This window comes from Tupaia chinensis, unplaced genomic scaffold, assembly GCF_000334495.1.
Source record: "Tupaia chinensis unplaced genomic scaffold, TupChi_1.0 Scaffold000627_1, whole genome shotgun sequence".
Lineage (NCBI taxonomy): Eukaryota > Metazoa > Chordata > Mammalia > Scandentia > Tupaiidae > Tupaia > Tupaia belangeri.
The window spans coordinates 2,041,630-2,068,088 of NW_006160147.1; the positions used below are offsets into that span (position 1 = coordinate 2,041,630).

At 48.0% G+C, this 26,459-nt stretch overlaps 1 protein-coding gene across 6 annotated transcripts in view; it reads left to right on the forward strand.

Annotated features, from left to right (window-relative positions):
• Positions 1–26,459, forward strand: part of ATP2B4 (ATPase plasma membrane Ca2+ transporting 4) — a 120,039-nt gene that overhangs the window by 87,567 nt on the left and 6,013 nt on the right. For all 6 annotated transcript variants that reach the window (XM_027776021.1, XM_006159177.3, XM_027776020.1 and 3 more), the window contains 12 exons: positions 1,780–1,994; positions 2,321–2,563; positions 3,380–3,621; positions 6,176–6,407; positions 7,332–7,511; positions 8,070–8,157; positions 8,873–8,979; positions 15,210–15,401; positions 15,781–15,994; positions 17,182–17,393; positions 18,275–18,382; positions 20,487–20,663. In XM_027776021.1, the coding sequence (XP_027631822.1) occupies positions 1,780–1,994; positions 2,321–2,563; positions 3,380–3,621; positions 6,176–6,407; positions 7,332–7,511; positions 8,070–8,157; positions 8,873–8,979; positions 15,210–15,401; positions 15,781–15,994; positions 17,182–17,393; positions 18,275–18,382; positions 20,487–20,663 (2,210 nt within the window). The remainder of the gene's footprint in view (positions 1–1,779; positions 1,995–2,320; positions 2,564–3,379; positions 3,622–6,175; positions 6,408–7,331; positions 7,512–8,069; positions 8,158–8,872; positions 8,980–15,209; positions 15,402–15,780; positions 15,995–17,181; positions 17,394–18,274; positions 18,383–20,486; positions 20,664–26,459) is intronic.

Below are 26,459 nucleotides of genomic sequence, written 5' to 3' on the forward strand. Positions count from 1 at the left end.
TTCAGCAGGGCTGGGGGTGAGGTTGTGAGTCTGCGTTTCTCCCAGGTCCCCAGGGCACGCCAGTCTGCACATATTGGGACGAGAGGATCTGTACTGCCCACTGCAGTAGCTGCTAACTATATGTGGCTATTTCCATTTTCATCAATCAAAATTAAATAAAGTAAAATATTCAGTTCTTCATTCATGTCAGCCATGTTTCACTGGATCAGTAGCCATATTTGGTTAATCAAGGTTAGCCAGGTCAGTCAAATAGAGAGCTTTAAAAAAAAGAAAAGAAAAAAAAAAGAATTATTTCTTTATTTTTTAAATTTGCCATAGAGGATGTGTGCTCACCGGACAAAGACAGAGACCAGGGAGTGAGAAAGCAAGCCATCACCGTGGTTGACCCCCGGGAGTCCAGCACCTTAACCAGCATGCCACCTGCTGGCCTCAGTAAGAGCATTTTAAGCATCCCAGAAAGTGCTCCTGGATCTCAATGGCTCAGCCTCTTCATTTCATTCTAGTGCCCAGCTAATTTGGATTACTGCGAACTGTCTCACATATAAACTATACATGGATGAAATGAGTTGCAAGTGCACTTACTGAGCCTGACACACAGGATTGAAACACTGACCAGACCCCATCTAATCCCCTGTTCCCCTAATCCCTGTCTTGTTCTTAGGGGGTATAAGCTACTTGGAGGTTGGCCACTAGTCTCCTCTGTTGTTCATTTTAGATATCTAGCCAGGCCAAGCCTGGCATGAGGCAAGCAAGGAGCCTTCCACTGCCCAGAAAGTGAATCCCTCCTTAAATTTGCACCCAGGCCTTGCTTCCTTACTTTAGTCCTAGCCCCATCAAACAAATATGCTTTCTTGACAACATCGCCCCTAGCTTTTGCTCTAAGGGTCCTGAATCACTAAAGTACCGTGTAAATGTTTGCCATTATTATCATCTTTATTATTTTTTTTTTAAATTTTGTCAAAGGGGACATGTACTCGCCAGAGAGAAAGAGAGAGAGAGAGAGAGAGAAAGGGGCACCCCTCTCCCCCTGTGCGGAGGATAGTCTCACTGCAATCCTTTCTCCTCCATTTTTCCTTCCATTTGGGATTCTGAGAAAACACACACATGCACCTGGGGTGTTTCTCAAGCTACTGGGTCCAGGACTTGAACCATGCAGTCGGCCAGGTGGGATCCAGCTGCCTTAACCACCACAGCATGCTGACCCCATTATTATCGTCTTCTCTGTGTGCCATGACAGGAGAACGGCTGGGAAGCACTGTTCTAAGGCTCAGTCACGGGCGATGTGCTAGCCCCACAGCGCCATCACTGTAGACAAGTTGTGAGTTCTCTAACATTCACAGGCTAGCATCAGAGAAGTCAAAGTAGATAAACTACTAGGAGATGAACAAACGCTGGCACTACGTTAGGAATTGTGGGGAAAGGGTCAATCGGGGATAGAATCAGAATATTATTTTGGGAAACAGAGCAGCTCCCTTATTTATGAATGAGGAGTTTGATCTAGGAAACAGGCCCAGAGAGGGTCAACAGCTAGTCCAAAACTATGTGTCCAGTTAGCGCAGTGCTGAGACCAGATCCTTTGTCTTTCGAGTCCAAAACCAGTGTCTTTTCCCTTGCACCATAGTATACAAGTAACAGAAGATGGGGAGGTTTTACTTTAACTTCCTGGAGTTGCCGGTTTTAAAACTTGGTAGCATAACTTCAACTTATGCCAGTCCATCACTAGGTAGGGCCCTAGGGATGCCCTCAAGCCTGGGTTCATATGCCTTGTTTCCCTGGCAGGTCTGATTATGTCTGCTATCACAGTTCTCATCCTCATTCTGTACTTTGTGATTGACAACTTCGTCATTCAGCGCAGACCATGGCTCTCCGAGTGTACTCCTATCTACATCCAGTACTTTGTCAAGTTCTTCATCATCGGTGTCACTGTACTGGTGGTGGCTGTGCCCGAGGGGCTGCCACTGGCTGTCACCATTTCGCTGGCCTACTCGGTGAAGGTGAGGTGGGAACTACGCTCTTTCTTCTTTAGGACAGAGGTGGGAGGGGAGGGTACCAATGACTTTGGTGAAAGGAGAGGCCACTGTCTCCTCTACCAGCTTAAGGTGGTGCCTCGCAAGAGAAATCGCTGGTACTATGGAAGGACCATCTCAGTCACTCGCATCAATGATTAAATAACCTAGTAGACTCTTCAGAGACCCACGGATGTAGTATCTTGCATTTTCATGTGGGAATAAAGACACGCATGTGGGAGGGATGTCTCCTAAGAAATGGTCTTTGACTTGCATTTGGTCCCCTCTCAAGTCCTTTTTGTTTTCCTTTGTAGAAAATGATGAAAGACAATAACCTGGTCCGACACTTGGATGCTTGTGAGACGATGGGCAATGCCACAGCCATCTGCTCCGATAAGACGGGCACGTTGACCATGAACCGCATGACTGTGGTACAAGCTTGCGTTGGGGGCACCCATTACCATCAGATCCCAAGCCCTGACGTCTTCGTGCCCAAGGTCCTGGACCTTATTGTCAATGGCATTTCTATCAACAGTGCTTATACCTCCAAGATTCTGGTAAGCTCTTCCTTTGCCTAGACATTTAGGATGGGTAGTTGGGGGCCAGATGGTGGCACAGTAGTAACACAACTGGGCCTTCATGGCTTAAGGTCCTAGGACCTCCTGAGCAGGTCTGGCCAGCCAAGACCAGGGATGGATCATGCCATGAAGATCTTATCTTGTTAGGGATCTCTTTCTCTCTTTCTCTCACGCACACATACTCAGAGGAAATAAATGATGCACTAACACTGCCACTAGAGCAAAGTACAAAACCCCTAAATCCGGGTGGGCTCAGGGATCGTCCATTCCCTATCTTGATGGGCCTGGGGCATGCACACACAAGTGCTCAGCATGGTTTTCGAGCCACTGGAGCCAGGATTCAAACCACGTGGTTGGGATGAGAGGTTCGGCTCCCTTAACCACCAGGCTTCAGGGCCAACCCTGAAAGGGTTCTTGTTATTTTTGTTGTCATTTTTAGTTTTGTTCATTATTGCCACAAGGGTATATACTTGGGCTCGGCACATGTACTCCCATATAGAAAGAGAGCGCACACCCGCCAATGGGGCATGGTCACACCACAAGCCTTTTTCTCCATTCTTCCGTCACATCAGGATTTGGGTCATCCATGCACATGTGTACACCTGGCACATTTTTCAAGCCACCGGGACTGGGATTCAGACTGCATTCAGCCACGTGGGGTGCACCTCTCTTAACCACTATACTACCTGGCTGGCGCTATCTGTGCAAGCTTTGAAGGGAAGTTCTTTCCTCCCTAAGTTCTCTCCCTGGCCAAGGTGTCTGTCTCAGTGGCCCCATATCTATTTGTCCTCTCAGCCTCCAGAGAAGGAGGGAGGCCTGCCGCGGCAGGTGGGTAACAAGACCGAGTGTGCCCTGCTGGGCTTCGTCACTGACCTGAAGCAGGACTACCAGGCAGTGCGCAACGAGGTGCCTGAAGAGAAGCTCTACAAGGTGTACACCTTCAACTCGGTGCGCAAGTCAATGAGCACGGTCATCAAGAAGCCCAGCGGCGGCTTCCGCATGTACAGCAAGGGCGCCTCTGAGATCATCCTGCGCAAGTGAGAGCCTTCCCCTCTCTTCTCTTCCCTTCAAGATCTTCCCCTTAGGAAGGTCAGGGCGACATACCTTGTTCTGAGCCAATTCCAGAGAGGAACAAGTCCTCCAGCCAGCTGGTAACAAAGTAATTGACATCCAAGTATTTCCTCAGGCCAAGCATTGCTTTTTTGTTTTTGTTTGGCTTTTTTGAGGTTTTGATCTTAGGGCATGTGCTCGGGAGTGGGGGTAAGGGGAAGGACAGGGAACAGTGAGAGAGAGAGAAATCACACCCCCCCCGGGGGGATGGGGAATGGCCATGCCGCAATCCCTCCTCTATTCTCCTCCCAGGATCTTGGGCACGCACACACATCTGGTGTGATTTTCTGTTTGTTTTGTTTTGTTTTAAAGAATTATTTTATTTAACTTTACTCTTCATTTATGTATTTATTTATTTTAATTTGACCAGAGAGAGAGAGAGAGAGAGAGGGAAAGTGAAAAAGCAAACCACCAGGGAGGGATTCAAAGCATGGTCAGCCATGTAGGAGTCCAGTGCCCTTAACCATCATGCCATCTGCTGCTCACCCTCCTCCGTCTGATTTTCAAGCCACCAGGTCCAGGACTAAAACTGCAGTCCATGCACATGTGTACACCTGGCACATTTTTCAAGCCACCGGGACTGGGATTCAGACTGCATTCAGCCACGTGGGGTGCACCTCTCTTAACCACTATACTACCTGGCTGGCGCTATCTGTGCAAGCTTTGAAGGGAAGTTCTTTCCTCCCTAAGTTCTCTCCCTGGCCAAGGTGTCTGTCTCAGTGGCCCCATATCTATTTGTCCTCTCAGCCTCCAGAGAAGGAGGGAGGCCTGCCGCGGCAGGTGGGTAACAAGACCGAGTGTGCCCTGCTGGGCTTCGTCACTGACCTGAAGCAGGACTACCAGGCAGTGCGCAACGAGGTGCCTGAAGAGAAGCTCTACAAGGTGTACACCTTCAACTCGGTGCGCAAGTCAATGAGCACGGTCATCAAGAAGCCCAGCGGCGGCTTCCGCATGTACAGCAAGGGCGCCTCTGAGATCATCCTGCGCAAGTGAGAGCCTTCCCCTCTCTTCTCTTCCCTTCAAGATCTTCCCCTTAGGAAGGTCAGGGCGACATACCTTGTTCTGAGCCAATTCCAGAGAGGAACAAGTCCTCCAGCCAGCTGGTAACAAAGTAATTGACATCCAAGTATTTCCTCAGGCCAAGCATTGCTTTTTTGTTTTTGTTTGGCTTTTTTGAGGTTTTGATCTTAGGGCATGTGCTCGGGAGTGGGGGTAAGGGGAAGGACAGGGAACAGTGAGAGAGAGAGAAATCACACCCCCCCCGGGGGGATGGGGAATGGCCATGCCGCAATCCCTCCTCTATTCTCCTCCCAGGATCTTGGGCACGCACACACATCTGGTGTGATTTTCTGTTTGTTTTGTTTTGTTTTAAAGAATTATTTTATTTAACTTTACTCTTCATTTATGTATTTATTTATTTTAATTTGACCAGAGAGAGAGAGAGAGAGAGAGGGAAAGTGAAAAAGCAAACCACCAGGGAGGGATTCAAAGCATGGTCAGCCATGTAGGAGTCCAGTGCCCTTAACCATCATGCCATCTGCTGCTCACCCTCCTCCGTCTGATTTTCAAGCCACCAGGTCCAGGACTAAAACTGCAGTCAGCCATGTGGGAGTCCAGCAATGTAACCAATACACCATCTGCTGGCCCTACCAAGCATTGTTTTTAATAAGCTATTTTAGGTGGCTCATTTTATTTAATCCTCCCAACTCAGTAAGGTGGGTGCTATCATTATGCCTATTTTACAGAGGGGAAACAGAGGTACAGGAAGTTAAGTAATTTGCTCAAGGAAGTGCAGCTAATAGCACTGCCGGGATTCAGACCTAGATGATCTAAATGTCCATTTCCTAATCTGAAAACAGAGTAACACTTACCTACCTCAGTAATGCCACCCACCTTGCTGTGATGAAATGATTCAGCGTACCCAGAGTGCCTTGCACGCGGCAGGTACTAGCAATGTGAGTTCTCTGTTCCCCTCCTTCCCATTCTCAGTTCTGATTCCAGAGCTACTTGACAAATGGCTAGACTACCCACAGGCATTAAAGGCTGACCCTACTTGGATACAGGGCCACTGGGACTGAATTAACCAGTACCCTAACTCAGCTTGGGCCACCTTCTTTCATTCAACACCTTCTTTAGCACCTGCTATGTATAGAGCACTATTCTAGATACTGGGGATTGAGAAAGTCTCTCCGCCTTCCAGAAGTTCGAAAGAGCAGGTGATCCACCAGTGACCAGGTGTTGCATTCCCATGGGGAAGGACAGACGATGCGGGAGAACCACTCTCTCTGCCTACCTAGACCGTGCTCTGTCCCCAGGCCACTCCACCTGGGAAGGGTAGATTCAGCTGGGCAATGGATGATGGAGACGTGTGGCCATGGAACAGCATCTGCGGGAACAGCACAGAGCTGCCCAAATGTATGTGGGTGGTCATAGACGTATACCCAGAGGGGAGGGAGACGCTGCTTTCTGATGCCTCCCTAGGTGTAATCGGATCCTGGACCAGAAAGGGGAAGCATTGCCATTCAAGAATAAGGACCGCGATGACATGGTGCGCACCGTCATCGAGCCCATGGCCTCCGAGGGGCTGCGGACCATCTGCATAGCGTACCGGGATTTCGACGATGCAGAGCCCTCGTGGGACAATGAGACTGAGATCCTCACTCAGCTGACCTGCATCGCCGTGGTGGGCATCGAGGATCCCGTGCGCCCAGAGGTGAGGCTTTGGCTTGGAGAGAAGGCAGGAAAACATGAAGGGCAGTCCTCCAGTGGCCCTGGCCGAAGGTGAGGCCCGGAATGGCCTGTCAGTCAGCCACCAGGAGGCACAGACATGCCGTACTAGCTCCTTTTCTAGTTACAACCCCAGGCAAGTTACCTAGCAGCGTCCCACACAGACAGGTGCTGCTGTGCGTCTTCCTTCATGGACTCCTGTGGGGTGCCGAGCTGCTGGAAGGGGCCGTTCCCAGGGCTAATGCTTTCTGAGTGGGAAGATTTATTAGAGTTAGCATTTGGTGCTTAAGAGTCAGGAGACAGAATGAACCAGGATACCAACTTTGTCTTTAGCCACTTTCCTTCAATGTCGCATTCTTCTGGAGCACTCCAATGTGGTGAACGCTATTCTAGACACTAGGGGTCAGAGAAGCCTGCTGGGAGATGTTCAGACAGGTGGACTACCCATTGTCGAGGCCCAGAGGCTGGAGATGGTGCCATGCGTTTGGGCAACTACAAAGAGCTGACACTGTTGGCGCATAGGCCAGTGGCCCAGGTTTGTGAGAAGACGTGGACTGGACATGGCGCAGACCAGCACTGCTAGTGAGGAAGGCAGTGGCCAGGCTCAGAGGGCTGTGTGCACTCCTGCCTCAGGGTCTGGGTTGTAAGTGGAGAGCGAGCTTTGCACCTGACTCCCTGGGCAGACGTGCTTTCCCCGATTCCTGGCACCTCGGGCGCACTCAGCGTTCTGTTGTGAGGACAGAATGAGGCGACACCACGCAATGTCAAAATGGCCAGACTCACCCCTTGCCCGGTGGCACTGCTTCCTGGGTACCTCTCTCCTATCCACAGTGAAGGGGCAAGCGGGGCGACTTACCAGGTTACATCCCCTCCTCCATCTCTACCACTTTTCCTTCTGTCCCCTCCATAGGTACCAGAAGCGATTGCCAAATGTAAACGAGCTGGCATTACTGTCAGAATGGTGACGGGTGACAACGTCAACACAGCCCGGGCCATCGCCACCAAATGTGGCATTCTGACACCTGGTGAAGACTTTCTGTGCTTAGAAGGCAAAGAATTCAACCGACTGATCCGCAATGAGAAAGGCGAGGTGTGTCCCGGGTGGGAGGAGCCAGGTCCTCACTTGACCGGGCAGGGCCGGCTCTAGCCTAAGCCATCTGGGAGAAGGCAGGTGGTTGCTAAATGCGAATCTATCTTTCTAACACTGCTCAGGTGGAGAAATCAGGAGCTGTCTTTCTTCTCGTCTTCATTCACAAGCTATCTTTTGGGACAGTGACACTCACTTCCTGTCTTTCCTCCTCTCCTGTCATGGGATGGTTTTATCCTGATCTCCTCCACCCAGTCCCTCCAATGACACTGCCCTGTGACTGACTGCGGCCTAACACCTGAGAGGCACCACGTTAGCAGCCTGAGCCAACAGCTCTAAGGGGTGGGGGATTGGAAGGGAAAAGGAGGCAAGTAGGACCGAATGGTCACTGTCAATGAAGCCCCCCGGGAGCCCGACTGGGCTATTTCTCCTCCAGGCCACGAGTCAGTCCTGTGGGGCTTGTGGTACCGGACCTCCCCAAAGCTCAGAGTGTGTGCAGAAGTCAGATCTTCAGGGTGGTGTTCTGAGTCTGACTGATCCGGATCTGTCTGGTGTCGGCAGGTGGAGCAAGAAAAGCTGGACAAGATCTGGCCTAAGCTCCGGGTCCTAGCACGATCGTCCCCCACGGACAAGCACACGCTGGTGAAAGGTGAGGCAGACTCCTGGTAGATACTTGTGGTAGGTGGAGGCAGGCCAGTACGAGGACAGGTAAGAAGCCTCAGCCGAAACGACCCTCCTGTTCGCATAGGGGAGATCTTAGGAGAGTTCCAGGCTAATGGGTCCTTGGCAAGTAGGACAGGTGATGCAGGTGGTTTGGGTTTGTTCGGTTTGTGTTTGTTTCTTAGCTTTTTACTCTGGGGTACATGTGCTTGCCAGAGAGAGAGAAGGAAGAGAGGGAAGGTGAGAAGTCATCCTCTGGGGTTATGGCCACGCAGCAGTTCCTTTTCCTCCATTTCTCCATCCCGTTGGGATTTGGGGCACACACACACAACGTCTTTTGTGTTCTCCGAGCTGCTGGAGCCAAGATTTGAACTGCAGTCAGCCATGTGGGGTCCAGCTCCCTTAACCAGTAGGCCATGGGTGGTCCTGTCTGTGCTTTTTCCAACACACAACAGCTTCCTCAGGACACCAGATAAGGCCAGACCTTCCAGCTCAGAGCGTTGCCCAGGAGCAATTTACTGCCCTCAGGAGGTTCCTGGAGAACCTCCAGCACAGGAAAGAGGAACGGAAAGAAGAAAGTAGAAGGGAAGGAGTCACAGGGATCGGGGAAGACTGGAAAAGCACCTCATAGGAAACTGAAAACTCGCCACATGGCCTTGGGTGGCACCCAAGTGCCCACCGTGGTGTGCGTCTGTTTTTCCCAGGCATCATCGACAGCACTATCGGGGAACAGCGGCAGGTGGTGGCTGTCACTGGTGATGGCACGAATGATGGGCCCGCTCTGAAGAAAGCAGACGTCGGTTTTGCCATGGTGAGCTCAGCACACTTGCCCTCTCTCACCCCGAGCCGCCTCCTCCAGTAGGAAGCCAGACCTGGCTTCTGGTAACCTGCTGCTCCCTCTCAGGGTTCTCCTGCCAGCCTGGCCAATAGCAATATATATGTTATGATATGAAGAATGCATGACAGAGGCAGGGAAAGTATGAAGTTTCCTTCTTGCAGAAAAGCAAGGCCAGCTTAAACTTGACCATGAACCAAGCCAGCAAAGGGCATGGTGGCTAAGGCACTGGATCTCACATACCCAACTCCATGGTTTGAGTCCCAGATCTAGCAGCTTGAAAAACACACTGGGGATCACTAGATGACATACTGGTTACATCACTGGACTCCCATGTAGTTGATCATGGTTCGAGTCCCGAACCCGGAGGCTTAAAACCAACACCAGGCACATGTCATGCATGCCCAAAATCCTGAGAGGAGAAGGGTCTGTGGCATGGCCAACCCCCTGGGGAGATAGTGTCAATAACTTTTCATGTCTTTCCTCCTCTCCTGTCATGGTATAATTTTATCCTGATCTCCCCCCAACCCCTCCAACGACACTGCCCTGTGACTGTCAGCAGTCCAGGTTTGTAAGAGGATGTGGTCTGGATATAGCACAGACCAACACTTCCCGCTCTGCATGAAAAATCAAACCTAAGACCCGAGAGGCACCACTTTAGCGGCCTGAGCCAACAGCTCTAGGGGGTAGGGGATTGAGAGGGAAAAGAAGGCAAGCAGGACCGAATGGTCACTGTCAATGAAGCCCCCCGGGAGCCCGACTGGGCTATTTCTAATCACCCTGGGCGGGGGGGTGGTTTCTTGCTTTCTGTCTCTGTGTCTCTCTCTAGTAAATATATACACCCTATAGCAAAAATTTCCCCCCAAAAAAAGAAAGACAAAAGAAAACACACAGGGTGCATGTGTGTGCATGCTCAAAATCCCAAGAGAAGAATGGAGGAAAAGGGACTGTAGCGTAGCCATTCCCTCCCAGGATATGCTTTCTCACTTTTCCCCCTTCTCTCTCTCTCTCTCTCTCTCTCTCTCTCTCTATCTTGTGAGCATATACACCCTGTAGCACTATTTTTTAAGTTTTTATTTTAGAAAATTTCAAGAATATACAAAAGTGTTAGTGCAAGCAACCTGCATTGACAGCAGCGGATGCTGAGGCAGAGGGGGCAGCTGCAACCACAAGTCCACCTGTGACCTACCCCAGCCCCTACCTGGCTGCGCAGGGCCTTACCAAGCCCATGGGCAGTGGAGCCGCGTGGGCGCCCTGAGTGTGCTGTGGGTCCTCAGTGCACCCCAGAGTCCAGTGTGGGCGAGAACTCAGCACCTGCTCCAGCTTCTACTCAGATGCCGTATTCCACACCTCACTCAAGTGGTGCTCTTGGAACTCCACTGGAACAGCAGTAGCCTTTAACTCCTTGAGTGCGGGCATCAGCTCAGGCCCCATGCTGTTCCCAAGCAGCATGGTCACTGGAAAGGTGCCCTCCACCTTCACATCCTTGATCTGGCTGCCTGTGGGAGTGTGCACTGTGGCTGAAGTACCTACACCTCTCTATAACTCAGGGTTCGGGGTAGAGACCTGCAGCTGGGTCAGCTAGCAGACACCACTCATCATCGCCACGTTCTCCTCAGAAAGACATGGAAAGTTACAGAAAGAGAGTATTCTTGAAACTCCATCTTCTCGACTCCTGAAATATTCAAACAAGAAGCCATTTTAAAGCTGAGGTATGTCCTGGCCTGTTCAGAGAAGCTATGCTCTAAACTCCGTCTTCTAGACTCCCAAAATATTCAGACGAACACAGTAGAGGAGAGATTTTGTCACAGAATGACCAGAAACCACCGCAGAGGCACAAGAAACATGAGAAACTAAGAAAATGTCTCTCCCCTAAGGGAAAGGAATGATCCCTCATCATCCACAGACAGTCCAGTAGAACTCGTGGAAATGTCTAGTAGAGAATTCAGAATATTCATAGTGACAACACTAAATGAGATGCAAGAGCTGAGAGGTAATGAACTCCAGAAGATGCAGAAGAAAAGAGACAACGAGTTCCAGGAGGTGTTGAAGTTCTTCCATGATCTGAAAGAGGAAATACACACCATAAAAAAGAATCAAATGCAGCTATTAGAGATGAAGGCTGCCATTCAGGAAATCAAAACCTCCCTTGAAAGTATTAAAAGCAGCTTAGTCCATGCAGAAAATCAAATCTTGGATGTTGAAGGCAAAATCTCTGATCTAGAAAAAAATAACCCAAAAACCTGAGAAAGTAACTCCAAAAAATGAGAATACTATATGAGAAATACAAGACAGCATTAAGCACCCAAACATCTGGATAACTGGTAACCCAGAAGGTGAGGAAACTAATAAGGGCATTGATAATTATTTCATGAAATCTTGGAAGAAAACTTTCCAAATCTAGAGAGGCATTCAAATATCCAAACCCAAGAAATACAAAGGACCCCACATAGAATCAACCCAAGAAGATCTTCTCCAAGGCACATCATAGCCTGACTGGCCAAATCTACAGAGACAAGATACTAAAATTGGCAAGAGAGAAACATCAGGTTACTTATAAAGATTATCCAGTCAGGCTAACCTCAGACCTCTCATCAGAAACAATGCGAGGAAGGAAAGAATGGGAAAATATATTCAAAGTATTAAGTGAAATACAGTTTCAACCAAGTATACTATACCCGGCAAGATTATCCTTCATATGGAAAGAAAAGATAAAAACATTCTCAGATAAACAAGACCTGAAAGAATTTGCCAATAGCACACCCACTCTTCAAGAAGTTCTGAAAGAGTGCTCTACCAGGAAAACTAAAGACACACACAGAAATAAGAGAACAAAAGGCAACTAAGAAAATTTAATGCTAGGAACAAGAAATATCAATAATAATGTTGAATGTTACCCTCCAGGATTTAAACGGAAAGATTAGACTGCATATTCAACAAAAGAAAATTTGAACACATGACTGAACTGGCGAAATAGAATTTTATGACTTTTGAGTAAACTGGCGAAATAGAATTTTATGACTTTTGAGTAATTTATACTCAGTCAGGGCCTTTTTTTTTTTTTTTTTTGTAGGTTTTTGCCATTTGGCACATTCGCTTGCTAGAGAGAAACAGAGAGCAAAAATGAGAAATCATCCCTACTGATTTCTTTTTTTTAAACTATGCTTTGTTTTCCCAATTTAAACATTTTACTTTCTTTTGAGTTGTTGATAGGTTCAGCAACTTTTTTCTTTAAATGGGAACATAAACTTTTCTTCCTTCCTGACCCCTCTTGAATTGGAAGTATTTGAGAGTATTCTTATTTTGTGGCAGAAGAGTTATTTGCATAAGTTCAATAATGCTCGTTGCATTGAATCAGAAATTGGAATCCTCATTAGTAGACAGGGAATGTCAGATCTGAAGATTAATTGGAAAACTATGGAACTAATGTGAATCTCAAGTAAGGATATATGAAAGAATTTATAACATAAAATAACCTGGATTTTTCCAGCCCTGCATTGTAGTCAGTAGAGATTGCAAAAGAGCAACCTTCCAGAGGATTATCTTGAGAAAGACTATGAAGGAAGAAAAAGAGACTGATCTTTGCTAGCAGATGGTACATCACAGAATACTTGGTAGGCGGGGCGGAACTGAGAAGGTTGATGAGTGACTCGTGTGCTGGGCATTTGCTTTTCAACAAGTTGAGTAGTTGACATGTAAATATTTTCTCAAAAATATTTAAAAGCATGCTGTCTCTGTTGTTATAGAGTCACAAACAAAATTACACAAAATTGTAAGAAATATTTTGAACATTATCTTTAAAATTCATTATTTTGAGATTTTGAAAGTTGTTTATTAACCGTCAAGAACTATGGAGTATGAGCAAAAAAATTTTTGATATGTAAAGTAAATGTTTGTGGGAAATGTAAAAATAAATAAATAAATGAAAAAAGAAAAAAAAAAGAATATACAAAAGTAGGGGGACTCATACAACAAACCCCATGAACCTCTCACTCTGCTTCAAGTTATCCATACTATCCTGTGCCTATCCTGTTTCTCTGACTGCCTTCCACCCACTTCTCCCTTCTCCAGCTGAATTATTTTGAAGCCAATCCAAAACATCATATCATTTCATCCATTAGAATTTCAGTGCCTATCTCTAAGTGATAAGTGTGTATCAATAAAATGGAGCTGAAAGATTCATGACACCATTGTCGCAAAACAAAATTGATGATTCCACGCTGTCATCACATACCTAGTCGGTGTTCACATCTCCGCAATTGCCACACGAATATTTGTATAGTTTATTTGTCCAAATCAGGATGCGAATGAGACCCGTGTGTTGCGATGGTTGGCTACGTCTCCAACTCTCTTGATCTGTAGCTGTGATTCCTGGAGGTGCTCCTGTTCCAGCTGTTCCAGCTGTTCCAGCAGGACCTGGAATGTATGGAAATGCAGAGTCTCAGGCCTCCCCAGATCGACTGAGTCAGAAACCCTGGAGTTGAGACCCAGTAACCAGTGTTTTAACAAGCCCGTAGTGATTACAGTGCACCCGCAAGTTTGGGAACCACTGATAGGATAAGATCCCTATGTCAGGGTCCCCAGAACCACCCTTCTATTCATCAGTTCATTACAAAGACTCATGGGATTTGTATACACTTGTACTCAGACATGAGATTTATTGCAGGAATGTGGAAGGAGACGGTCGGATTATAAGAAAGACACTGGAAGAATCTGATTGAATCTACTTGTGCCTTCCTTGTGCTCTCTCTCCCATAAGGAGTCACACAGAGTCTGTCCTTACCCTGTTTGCAAAAATGTTACACAGGCAAGAAGTTTCTGCCCAGGGAAACCCTTCACAGACTGAGCACCCAGGGTTGTTTGGGGGCGCATTATGTGAGCACCTCCTGCCTAGCACATACCCAAATCTCATCCTTTCCCAGAAGGAAAGCAGCCATCCAACCAGATTGCTTGGACACAGTCTAGACAATGAACCACCCCGATGAGTTAATTGTTGCCTGGGAGCAAGTTGTGACCGCGAAGGGCCCGAAAGTGGGCAGAGGGTCTGGCTAGCAGACCTTTCTGTGGACGGCAGTCTCAGGCCTGCTACGTCAATTCCTTTCTGCACAATCCCTTTCCATCTTCTTTTCTTTCCTCGTTTTGAAGGAAACAGGTGGTTTGTTCATGTGGACTATCCCCCAGTGTGGGTTTGTTAATTACATCCCTGTAATGTCCTTCCAATGTTCTTTTGTTCCTTGCATTTCCTGTAAACAAGCAGGTAGTTCTAGAAGCAGTCAGGGTCTAGATTCCTTCTTTCTGCAAAATGACAGTATAATATATATATATATATATATATATATACACACATATATATACACACATATATATATTTAATTATTAACTTAAAAAGAAACTTCCTGGGCTCAGCCATGAGGGTACACACTGCTAAGATGATGCAGGTTGTCTCCACGTAAGATGCCTGGATTCAGTTCCTTGCCCAACTTAATGGACAGAGACAGTGATATGCACGTGTAACTCCTTCCACTTGGGAGGCTGAGGCAAGAGACTAGGCCCTATAAATAGGATTTAAATATGGGGGGAGGATGTTTCAGACTTGGGGGAAAGGTAAGGTTAGGAGTCTAGACTCTGGAAGTAAATGAGAGCTTCAGGGGGTTGTGAATAACCCAGAAGGTTCGAGCAGAAAGATTACGCAGGTACAAGTTGGAAAGTGAATCAGGGTGCGCTGATTGAGAGCACTGACCCCCAGTCCAGGAAGCTAGCCATTTCCCAAGCACAACTTTCAGCCATTGATACTTCTATTCAGAAACCTTCATGCTTCCTCAGTGACAGGCTTTGGAACAAGACTAGATGTGTACACTGTCCTGCCCGACTAATCCTACAGAACACAACCCAGGGTTTCTCAAAGATACGGAGGAAACAGGCTCAAATGAGATACTGGCAATGACAAAAAGAAGAAGAAATAGAGGAATTTGGAGGTGGAATAGATTGGACTTGTTCCCTAGCTTTCTAAGTTGTGTTCAAGAGGAAGGTGGTGGCATCGGTTCCCAGCTCCCTGCTCTGGAGAGTGACAACCACACCGGTTCTGTTTTTTTGTGTGTGGCTGGCGCGCCCTCTAGTGTTTACACCTTGTCCTGAAGCTTCTTGGGGGTCAGAAGCAGGAAAGTTTTCCTCTATCCTGCTCCTTATTCTTTCCCTTCTTCCCACAGGGCATTGCAGGCACAGATGTAGCTAAGGAGGCGTCGGACATCATCCTGACAGACGACAACTTCACCAGCATCGTGAAGGCGGTGATGTGGGGACGCAACGTCTATGACAGCATCTCTAAGTTCCTGCAGTTCCAGCTCACGGTCAACGTGGTGGCTGTGATTGTGGCCTTCACTGGAGCCTGTATCACACAGGTGACGGAGGGTGGGGCGGGGGCTTCCCCAGTGATATGGGAGCAGGAGTCAGCTCTGCTCGGTCCACCGTGTCCATCCGTGTGTGTGCAACGACAGTAATTCGCCCACCACTAAGTTAGCACCGTGTCCCCGCACTGTGACGAGTGTTTGTACATATGACTCCCATCTTTATTCTGCAGAACAGCCTCGCGAGGTAGGGACTAATGTCCCCATCTTAAAGGCGAGGAATCCCAGGCTAAAAGAGGTTAAGGAACTTTCTCCAGAAAGTGACCAGCTTCAAAGTCTAGGCAGACAGTGGGAGTTAGGCCACCTCGAGGGCAAAGGTGAGGCCGGGTCATGAGGTGGGAAAGCTAAAAGGCCTGGTTCTTCTTCCTTCCAGGATTCCCCACTGAAAGCCGTGCAGATGCTGTGGGTCAATCTAATCATGGACACGTTTGCTTCCTTGGCCCTGGCCACGGAGCCGCCTACGGATGCCCTGTTGAGGCGGCGCCCCTACGGCCGAAATAAGCCTCTGATCTCACGCACCATGATGAAGAACATCTTGGGCCATGCGGTCTATCAGCTCACTGTCATCTTTACCCTAGTCTTTGCCGGTGAGCCCCAGGTGGGGGTCGGGGCGCTAGATGAGACGGGGACAGAGGATGGCTAAGGAAAGGAGGCGGTGTAAAAGGAGGCCAGGAGTGAAGCCGCGCACTCGCTGAGGGCTTCCCGAGCCACCCTGCCTGGGGCTTTGCTGTTTTACGCGCTCCTTTTAAGACTCTACAGGGTGGCTTGGCTGGTTTGGGGCCTCTTTAAATACCCTTTTTTGGGTTATTTATTTCTCCCTTCCATGAGAGAGGGCTAGAAACGGGCACCCCCAACAGGGTCCTCATACTGTGATCTGCCCCAGATTCGGCCAGTCTGGACCATGAGTGCACACACATGCACACACACGTGTACACACGCATATGTGCACCATGTACAGGTGGCTCCCGAAAGTGGATCCAGGACTTTTCCCTGTGGGTTTACTCGTTTTATCACTGAACCACTTTCTCCTGACTCCCTTTAAGTATTTTTTAAGTACATTGTTTAAAAAGAATTATTTTATTTAGCTTTATTAATTTATTTTTATTTGATCAGAGGGACAGAGCAAGAGAGAGAGAAAAAGTAAGAAAGCAAGCTGCCAGATCCAGGACTTGAACCGCAGTCGGCTATGTGGGAGTCCAGCGCCCTTAGCCACCACACCATCTGCCGGCCCCTTAAGTACATTTTTTTAAAAGCTTATTTTACTCATGACAGAGAGTCCATGCACACTTGAGAGAGGAGAGAGAGAGAGAGAGAGAGAGAGAGAGAGGTGTGCTCGACAGGGTCTCACCACACCATGTGCCCCCCCACCTGCCCTCCATCCAGCTCATCATGATTCTTTATTTTTCCTTTTTAAACTTTTGCCATAGAGTGTGTGAGCTCACCAGAGAAAGACAGAGACAGAGAGAGAGAGACACTTTTTTCCTAAAGATGAGAAAAATGACGTTCGGGTCACGTAATGAGTAACTGTTAGCACTAACGTCACAGCAGTGCCGTGTGACGCCAGTGCACAGCCTTCTAATCATGCTCCACTGCAGGAGTGCAAACCTCAGTGCAGCAAACCGAGAGGGGGTCAGGTAAGCGGAGACCAGGGCAAACTGACATTTCAAACGTCTGATCAACAGTATAGGTCCGAGCCTGGCAACCAGTATGGCCCTACCAGGTCTGCCTCCAAGTTTAGGCCGCGTTGACCCTCCAATGCTTCTCTCCCCACTAGGTGAGAAGTTCTTTGACATCGACAGTGGGCGGAAGGCACCTCTGCACTCACCGCCCACCCAGCACTACACCATAGTTTTCAACACCTTTGTACTGATGCAGCTCTTCAATGAAATTAACTCCCGAAAGATCCACGGGGAGAAGAACGTCTTTTCAGGCATCTACCACAACATCATCTTCTGCTCTGTAGTCTTGGGCACGTTCATTTGCCAGGTGAGAGTCTAGCTGGGGCTGGAATAGGAGGTCTGTGATGGTGAAAGCCTCAGCTGGGAGCCAGCATTGCCTAACGGCCCAGGAAATGGCTTGAGAGCATAACGGGCATCCACAGGGTGGGTGGACGCCTTGGGGCTCCCAGTTTGCTTCTGTGTATACATCACTTTAGGACCAGAACCCAGTGTATCAGGTACCCTGGGGTAAGGCAGCGTGTTGATTACAAATACAACTAATAGAATCCTTTCATTATCTTCCCAAGCACACAGAAATTTCACACAGTGGCCAAGAGGAGAGCCACTGTCATCTACCCCTTTCCTTGCCTCCTGCCAGCCCACACGGATGTGGTGCATGCCGTGCAGGCGCTCCCCGTTCCGAAGGAGCTTGAGCTGCTCCTGTGAGAATGGGGGGTCAAGGCCATATAAGTGTCCTGGTAGTAAAAGGACTGGGCCTCTTCTTCCTGACCCAGTCAGAAGTGCACTCCAGCATCTCCGTACGAGATTCTGAGCTTCCCCATAACAGAAGAGTTGCCTCATCCCTCAGCAGGGCCCCTCCCTCATTTGCCCCCATCCTCAGTTCCTCTTCTCCATCACTGTGGCTTGTCTGATTCACCCACTAACTCTAGTCACAGGATGCCCCCAGGCCCCCCCACTTTCCTGGTTTTCTGTTACTCATACTCACAGTAACCATCTTCCCATCAGAGTGCTCTGGGAAGACTCTGTCTTCCCTTCTCCCTCCTAGACTTATTCTTTCCCTGCAAGCAATTGAGGTCTTGAAACACCAGGATCCTAGGGAAGGGGGTGACCGGGCTTTGCTGACCATGGCTGGAGGACTAGCAACCAGTTAGTCACCAACTTGATGGACTGCCCCTTCATCTCTTCTAGATTCTCATTGTGGAGTTTGGGGGCAAACCCTTCAGTTGTACACAGCTCAACCTGGCCCAGTGGCTGTGGTGTCTCTTCATCGCAATTGGAGAACTTCTCTGGGGCCAGGTGAGTGCTCTCCTGCCCTCCCCATGCACTCACACAGCCTGCAGAACTCCTGTGATCCGCATGAGATGGAGCAGCAGCTGCGGAGACTACCCACACCTCACCTTCGTCCCCACCTCCCCATCTCCCATCCAAGGGTTCCAATTCTTTCTGTCCCACAGGACCCAAAGGTGGAATGACCTGTGCCCACCACTTCGGGGGTTCAGATTTCTTCTCTAAATACACCTGGAGAAGGGTTGATCTCTTTAGCTTTCTGAGATGCAAGTGGAGCTTCTCCATTTTTGCTAAAGACAAAACAAAAAAAATTAAATCATAGAAGACATTACAAAGCACATGTCTTTATTCTAATGAAGCAGCAGTCTGATGGACCTCTGTGACGACATAATTCAGGGCTCCCAGCCTCCTCTGTGACCAGGGCTTACTGGGTTGAATGTCCGACTCTCGCTTCAGATAAATTCAAATTTACAAGCTCTCTAGACAAGCAGTATAGAATATGGTTCAGAGCATGGGCTCTGAGAATGACTGTCTGGGTTGGAATCCTTTTATAAGCTGATTGATCTTGGGCACATTACTCAACCACTCTGCCTCAGTGTTCTCAATGTGGAATAACAGGGTCATTGTTAATCATTATTTTTTATTTTGTTTTGGTTTTTTAGAGAGCTTTTTGCTATAGGCAGCATGTACTCACTGGAGAAACAGAAAGAGACAGAAAGCAAGAAATCACCCCCAGAGGTGGCGGCCATGCTACAATCCCTTCTCCGTTCTTTTCTTGGCATCTTGGGTACACATGCACTCGCGTCCAGCATAAGTTTTAAGCCGCCAGGTCCGGGACTCAAACAGTGGTTGACTATATGAGAGTCCAGCGACATAACAATTACACCATCTGTTAGTCCCGTTGTTAATCATTATTAATCAGTAAACTAGTTGCTATACAGAAAAGACTTAGAATGATGTCTACTGCCATGTAAGTACTCGGTAAATTAATGTTAATATTACTTGTAATAATATCGTCCAGTCTGGTAACAGTTTCACTCCTCTCCTAATATCACTTGTGAGTGCCCCTCAGCCCCTGGTCTCTGCTGACAGCCCCTTAGTGCACGGCCACCTGGGTAATGGGGACTTTGTCCTAAATCACCACCAAAAAGCCCTCTCCAGGACTGCAAGCATTTCCCCAGACCTGTTCCTCATTTCTCTCTTACCCACCTCCTGGATGGCTCCTGGTTAATCCTGTCGTGATTCTCAACACCCTGTTCTACTTACCAAAATCTACTTACCTGGGGGTCCCTGAAGCAGCTCTACACTTGGGCAGAGCTAGGTGTTCTACCTGCCATTTGACAGTCTCTTCTGGGTCTGGTCTCCCACGTGGCCATTGCCCTCAATGCAGGATAACAGCCTTTCTTCTGTATCACAGTAGCTCCTTCCAACATCCGGAAGTGGAGCTCTGACGTTCTTAACCATGTCAAACACTGGACTCCATGCGGGCTTTCCCAGACAGTCCCCCCTTCCACCAGAGCCCTGTCTACTCCCCACTTACCAGAAAAGGAGAATTGGCCAACATCTACTGAGCTCACCAAGTACTTGTTTTGAATTTCTAGCCCAACCTACTGCTTTACAGCTTCAGACCATACTCAGGTGTCCCTGCTTCCATGGCCTGTCCACCACATCCTCACCCCAAGCCCAAGAAAGCTTTCAGTGTCCTTTCACTAGAGTTTTAGAACGCGACAGATACTTTGCGTGTGGCCACTGAGAAGGGCTTGTCTTCTCCCGCCTCTCATCTGCACAGGTTTTTCCCCTCTAGTTCCTGGTTTCAGTCCCATCCTACTGCGGACCATGCATTATGGTTCTGCTTCTCTTAAAAGACAGATAGCCAAAGGTAAAGGAAGAACTGAGACAGAAGGAGGGCTCTGAGACCAGGCCGATGGCAGGTAGATTACTAGAATATGAATTTGCCTTCGTATGTCTGTACACAGAGAATGCTCCTGAGAGCCTGGCAGCTGGTGGGCCCTCCAAGTGGGAAGAGTGAAGAGGGCAGAGGAACCTACCCAAGGGCCTGACCTTCTCCGTACTCCAATTCTGATGTCTCCCCTCACATTGCACCTGTTCCCAGGTCATCTCTGCAATCCCTACCCAGTCTCTGAAGTTCCTGAAGGAGGCTGGGCACGGCACCGCCAAAGAGGAGATCACCAAGGACGCCGAGGGGTTGGACGAGATTGACCATGCGGAGATGGAGCTGCGCCGAGGCCAGATCCTCTGGTTCCGGGGCCTGAACCGCATCCAGACTCAGGTACTCTGATAAGAGCCTGTCATTACCCTGGGAGAAGAAGCCTCTCCATCCTGGGAGGTGTTGAGGGGGCAGCATTCCTGGTGGCCAGCCTCTCTGCCCTTCCTAAGACTGCCCATTAATGGGCAGCCTTAGCTCCCCAGCTTCAGGGCAGATGTGGGCAGAGGTGTCTGCAGAGGCTTCTCTGAGAAGAGAATAGTGCAGGGACTCGACCATAGGACACTCTTAGCTGAGACAGTTAGCTCTGTGCTGGCTCAGAAGCCCACTCTCCCGCCTTCTGTTGGGTGGGCAAGCTTCCTATGTAAGGTCTCCTGCAAGATGAGACCTGACCCCACAGTGGGAAGTCCTCAGCCGTTCCCTGCCCATCAGAAGGAAGAAGTTGGGCAACTCTACGCCACCATCCTCAACTGGCACTTACTGAGTTTCCTCATGCTGCCATGATGCTAAAATTGGGTTGTCAAAAAAGTCATGACACATTTTTGCATAGAAAAACATCAGTAGAAAAAATGTCATGACTTTTCTGACAATCCAACAAATATTACGGGGGAGGAATCTTCATTTAAAAAAAAAAATCATCCTCTTACGTCTTCCCCACCCAAAATTGAAGTCCACAGTGGGGAATCTGATGGTTAAGTGGATATAAACAAGTCTTTCGGTGCCTGAGTATCTTTTGCAGGATTCAGACTTGCTTCCCGAAAAGGAAGAAGCTACGCTTTCTTCAAACCTTTTCCCTTCTTGCAATCTGTGAACGGGACAGAAGCGGCCCCTGCTGCTCCCACACTGTCGGCCTGCAGTAACTGTTTTCCCATTGCCCACCCATCGATTGTTACTACCTTCTCCTGGGTGGATGGGTGGGTCTGGGCTTTAATAACTCTTTTCCCCACCCCCCGCATACCTTTATTGTTTTAATCCCAAGATTCCCCATCTCAAGACACTAAATTCCAAGATCTCCAGCGTACTCTCCAGAGAACAGGCGTATTTCTGCTGATTGGCTGGAGATCCCCAACACATTTCACTCGCTAAAATTGGCCTTGCAGATGGATTTGAACATTCCCTGGTCAGCTCTGCCTCCTCAGTGCATAGGAGAGTATAGGTGAAATGACTATTCAAAACCACGTATCTGGTAAGAGCTTGTCTCGTGTGGGCAAGAAAACAGACAGAAAAGTGGAAGAGAAGACTTAGGTGGGGACACTGGGGCTCCTTTCTCTTTTCTCGAGTTCCTCCTCCCAGAAAGGGAAATCCAGTGAGACCTACACAAACACCCAAAGTTCCCATGCCCCATCCCCCGCCCCACCTCATGCTGCTGAGGCCACCCTGTCCCTATAGGACCTGGTGCCCGTGGCTCCCGTCTCTAAAGCCCCCAGTGCTTACCTTCAGGCCTGTTCTTTTCAAAATAACCTATCTTTGCTTTTCTTCCCCTCAGGATCATCTGCCTCCTCTTCTACTATGCGTGTGTGTGTTTTTATTTTTTTCCTAGCCAGGATTCCCTCATTCCAGCTCCTCCTCACTCCTTGCCCATCTTCCCTCTGGGGGTGCTGAGACTCATGGGTCTTCCTCCCTCTCCTCTACCGATTTCCGTTCCCTCCATTCTGCACCTGTCTGCTTTCACTGCCGACAAAGCCTTAGATAAACAGATGACCTTTGAATAATCCTGGGACTTCGAGGGCTGGAGGCACCAAATCCTGCACAGTCGAAAATCTGTGTATACATTTGAAGTTTCTTTCTGTCTTACTTCCATCAGAGAGAATGAGAGACACAGAGGGAAATAAAAAGAGACAGAGCAGGTCCTCAAACCATCTCAGCTGACCCTGGTCATGGGCACACACGGGCCCAGCATGCTCAGGGAGTTCCTGGATGCAAACCCAGGATCCTTCCTATGTGGGTCCAGTTATGTTACTACTGACCCCACCTGGCCCTGCATGTAACTTTCAGCTCCTCAAAACCTAACTACTAGTCGCCTACTATTGACCAGAAGTTTTACCAATAACATAAACAGTCGATAAATAAATATATATGTGTGTGTGTATATGTACATATACATATGTGTGTGTGTATATGTATATATATATATATATACATATACACACACACTTTATAAGAGATATTTTTGCTATAGGGTGCATGTGCTTACTGAAGAGACAGAGAAACAGAAAGTGAGAAATCACCCCCGAGTGGGAATGGCCATACTGTAATCCCTTCTTCTTCATTCTCCTCTTAGGATCTTGGGCACACATGCATACACGCCTGGCATGAGTTTTAATCCGCTGGGTCTGGGACTTGAACCTCAGTTGACTATGTGAGAGTTCAGCAACATAACCATTATATCATCTGCTGTTCCCCATATTTTGTCTCTTATGTTTATTATGTACTGTATTTTATAATAAATAAGCTAGAGAAAACAATGTGTTATGAAGAAAATCATGAGAAATAAAGACCTACATTTACAATATTTGTTGAAAGAAATCCACATATAAGTGGACCCACACAGTTCAAGCCATGCTATTCAAGGTCAGCTGTAGTACCTTTCCCTGTGGGACATGAGGCAGCTGGGCCAGAACAGCGTGAAAGCCTAATCTTTAGGGCTGGCCCCACGGCCTACTGGTTAAGTGAGCTGATCCCACAGGGCCAGCTGAAGTTGGCATCCCAATCCCAGCAGATTGAAAAAGCGTGCCAGCGCCAGGCGCGTGTACGCGCATGCCCAAGATCCCGAGAGGAGAATGGAGGAGAAGGGACTGTGATGCGGCCATTTCCCCCCGGGGGGTGATTTCTCACTTTCTGTCTCTCTGTCTCTTTCTTTCTGGCAAGCGCCACCCTATAGCAAAAACCTCTCCAAAAAAAAACAGAAAAGAAAAGGCATGCCAGGCACAGGTAACGTGCATGCCCAAAATCCCAACAGGGTGGAGAAATGGAGAAGGGATTGGCTCTCCATCTCTCTGGTGAGCACACATACCCTCTAACAATTAAAAAAGAAAGCCTAAACTTTAGCACCAATGGCAACCAGTTCAAGTTACCGTGATGGGCAACGGCCAAATCGGTCCTTTCTGGTGCGCACCTGACTCTGAGCAGAGGAAGCCACTGTGCCAATGAGCATGCCAGATACCCAGGGGCTTCTCATGGCGGCAACTGTTGAGCCTCAGCGGGGTTCCGACAGAACCCCTGCATCTGATTGATGACCCTGTTGTCATTCTCATGCCGATCCTTGGGGTGGAAGGTGTTGCCAAACTTGTCCAACCCTGGTTGGAATTTCCGCTTTCCCTGGTCTAAGCTGTTCTTCCTCTCTCCTTTTTGGGGAGATAACATCACTAGCAAGCAGATGCTTGAGAAACTTAATGGCTAAACTTGTAGGACGTTCAGCCTGGGACCCGGTTTTGTGGATGCTGAGGAAGATGACGCTACAGCCCCTTCTGTCTAACATAAACACTTTCTTCCTGCAGGTTCAGGCTTCTTGGTCCCTTAGAATGGAAACCATAATGTGAGGGAAGAGAGATGTTTTAGCTTGAACTTTGATCAGAAATTGATCCCAAACATTTCATGGCTTCCCAGGAACAACTGTCTAACTCACTAGGTGCTTCCTGGAGAAGCGAAGTCGTATTAATAGGATCACATTTTGAATTCTAGGATCTTCTTGAGAAATTCCCACATTCCTGGACAATTGAGCCTTACTATTAGGCATGTGTGTATTTCTGAGATGATTCTACCAGATCCATAAAGAAATCCCTTTTGATTTGTTCTTTGTTACTTTTAGTCAGTGATAAGGATGTTAGATTTGATTAAATCTGAGGTCCCAGATCAAGACCACCGTTGGTCAGACCGGCCCCATGGCCTGGTAGTTAGGGGAGCTAGATCCTGCGTAGCCTGAATCCTGGACTCAGCGTCCTGAAAAACACACTGGGGCACATGTGTAAGCATCTCCCAAATTCCAGCAGAAGAGAGAAATGGAGGAGAGGGAATTGAAGCATGACCATACCCTTTTGTAAGGGTGCTTTCTCTCCCTCCCTCCCTTTCTCCCTCTGTCTGGCCAGTGTACACAATTAAATATATATGTATATTTTAAAAGATCATTGCTGGGGCCAGCAGGTGGCATTGTGGCTAAGGGCGCTGGACTCCCACATGGGCAACTGCAGTTCAAGTCCTGGACCTGGCAGCTTGCTTTCTTACTTTCCCTCTCTTTCTCACTGTCCCTCTCTGGTCAAATTAAAAATAATTAATTCATTAAAATTAAATAATTGTTTTAAAAAGACCATTGTTGGGCCTGGCAGGTGGTGTGGTGGTTTGAGTCCAGGACCTGGTAGCTTGCCTTCCCACTTTCCCTCTCTCCCTCTCTCTTCTCACTTTCTTTCTCTTTCTCTCAGTCTGTCCCTCTCTGGTCAAATTTAATAAGTAAATAAATAAACAAAATTTTTAAAATATAGAAACATTTTTTAAAAAAAACAAACTATTGTTGGAGACTGACAGATGGCATAGCAGTTACATCACTGGACTCGCACATAGTCAACTGTGGTTCAAATTCTGAATCCTACAGCTTAAAACTCAAACCAGGCATGTGTACACACATGCCCAAAATCCCAAGAGGAGAATGGAGAAGAAGAAATTGCAGCATGGCCATCCTCCTTGGGAGGTGATTTCTCACTTTCTATCTCTCCATCTCTCCATCTCTCAGGAGAGCACTTACATCCTAGAGCAAAAATCTCTCTTATTAAAAAAAAAAAAAAAAAAAGGCCATTGCTGGATTGATGAAAAATGAATGGCATTAATTACCTCTGTCTCTGAGAAGAAGCACACTGAAAACCAGAGCCTGCTTGCATAGGTCTAGTGTTGCACCTGCTCACCACTGCCATCACTCTGTGGCTCTCCCAAGCAGTCTCACTGCTGAGTTACCGTCAGCGTTTCTGCCAGACATCTCAGGATCTCAGGGCATTAGTGTAGCTACTGGCATTCTCTCTGTTGGGGCTGGCCACCGACATCCTGAGCTCTGTTCTCAAGGGCCCTGTTCACATTGGCCCGCGGAAAGGGTATCTCAGAGAAGATGCCCAGAAGAGGATGAGCCCCAGCACATGGTCTAAATGCCTTCCCACTTTGGCTACCTATGTATGGGCTACTGTACTACCTGCTTCTCTTTAAACACAGGAGTTATTTTTCTGGAAAATCTGCACAGATAGATATCAGTCAGTTTAGCTAGTTAGCTGGTTTGAAGGTTCCCAAGTCTTGAAATTCAGTTATATATACTTTGCCCTTAGTATCTTAAATTGCATGTCTTAATTTTAAAAGTACATAGGACCATGGGACCAGCAGTTAGCATAATGGCTATGTCGCTGGACTCCCACGTAGTTGACCACGGTTCACGTCCTGGACCCGGTAGCTTAAACTCACACCGGGCACGTGTGCGTGTGTGTGTGCGTGCCCAAGATCCCAAGAGGAGAATGGAGGAGAAGGGATTGTGGCGTGGCCATCCCCCCTGGGGGGTGATTTCTCACTTTCTATCTCTCTGTCTCGCTCTGTCTGTCTGGCGAGCGCATGCGCCCTATAGCAAAAACTTCTCCAAAAAAAAAAAAATTACATAGAACCAGGAAGTGACAGCGTTTAAGGCACTGGACTCCTACATTCCCAACCACGGATAGTCTGGCAGCTTGAAAAATGCTGGGCACATGTACATGCGTGCCCAAAATCCCAGGAGAGTAATAGAGGAGAAGAGATTGTGATATGGCCATCCCCCAGGGGGGGTGATTTCTCACTTTGTCTCTCTCCAGCAAGCGCATGTATCCTATGGCAAAAACTTTTTTTTTTTAGAGGATTTTGCTC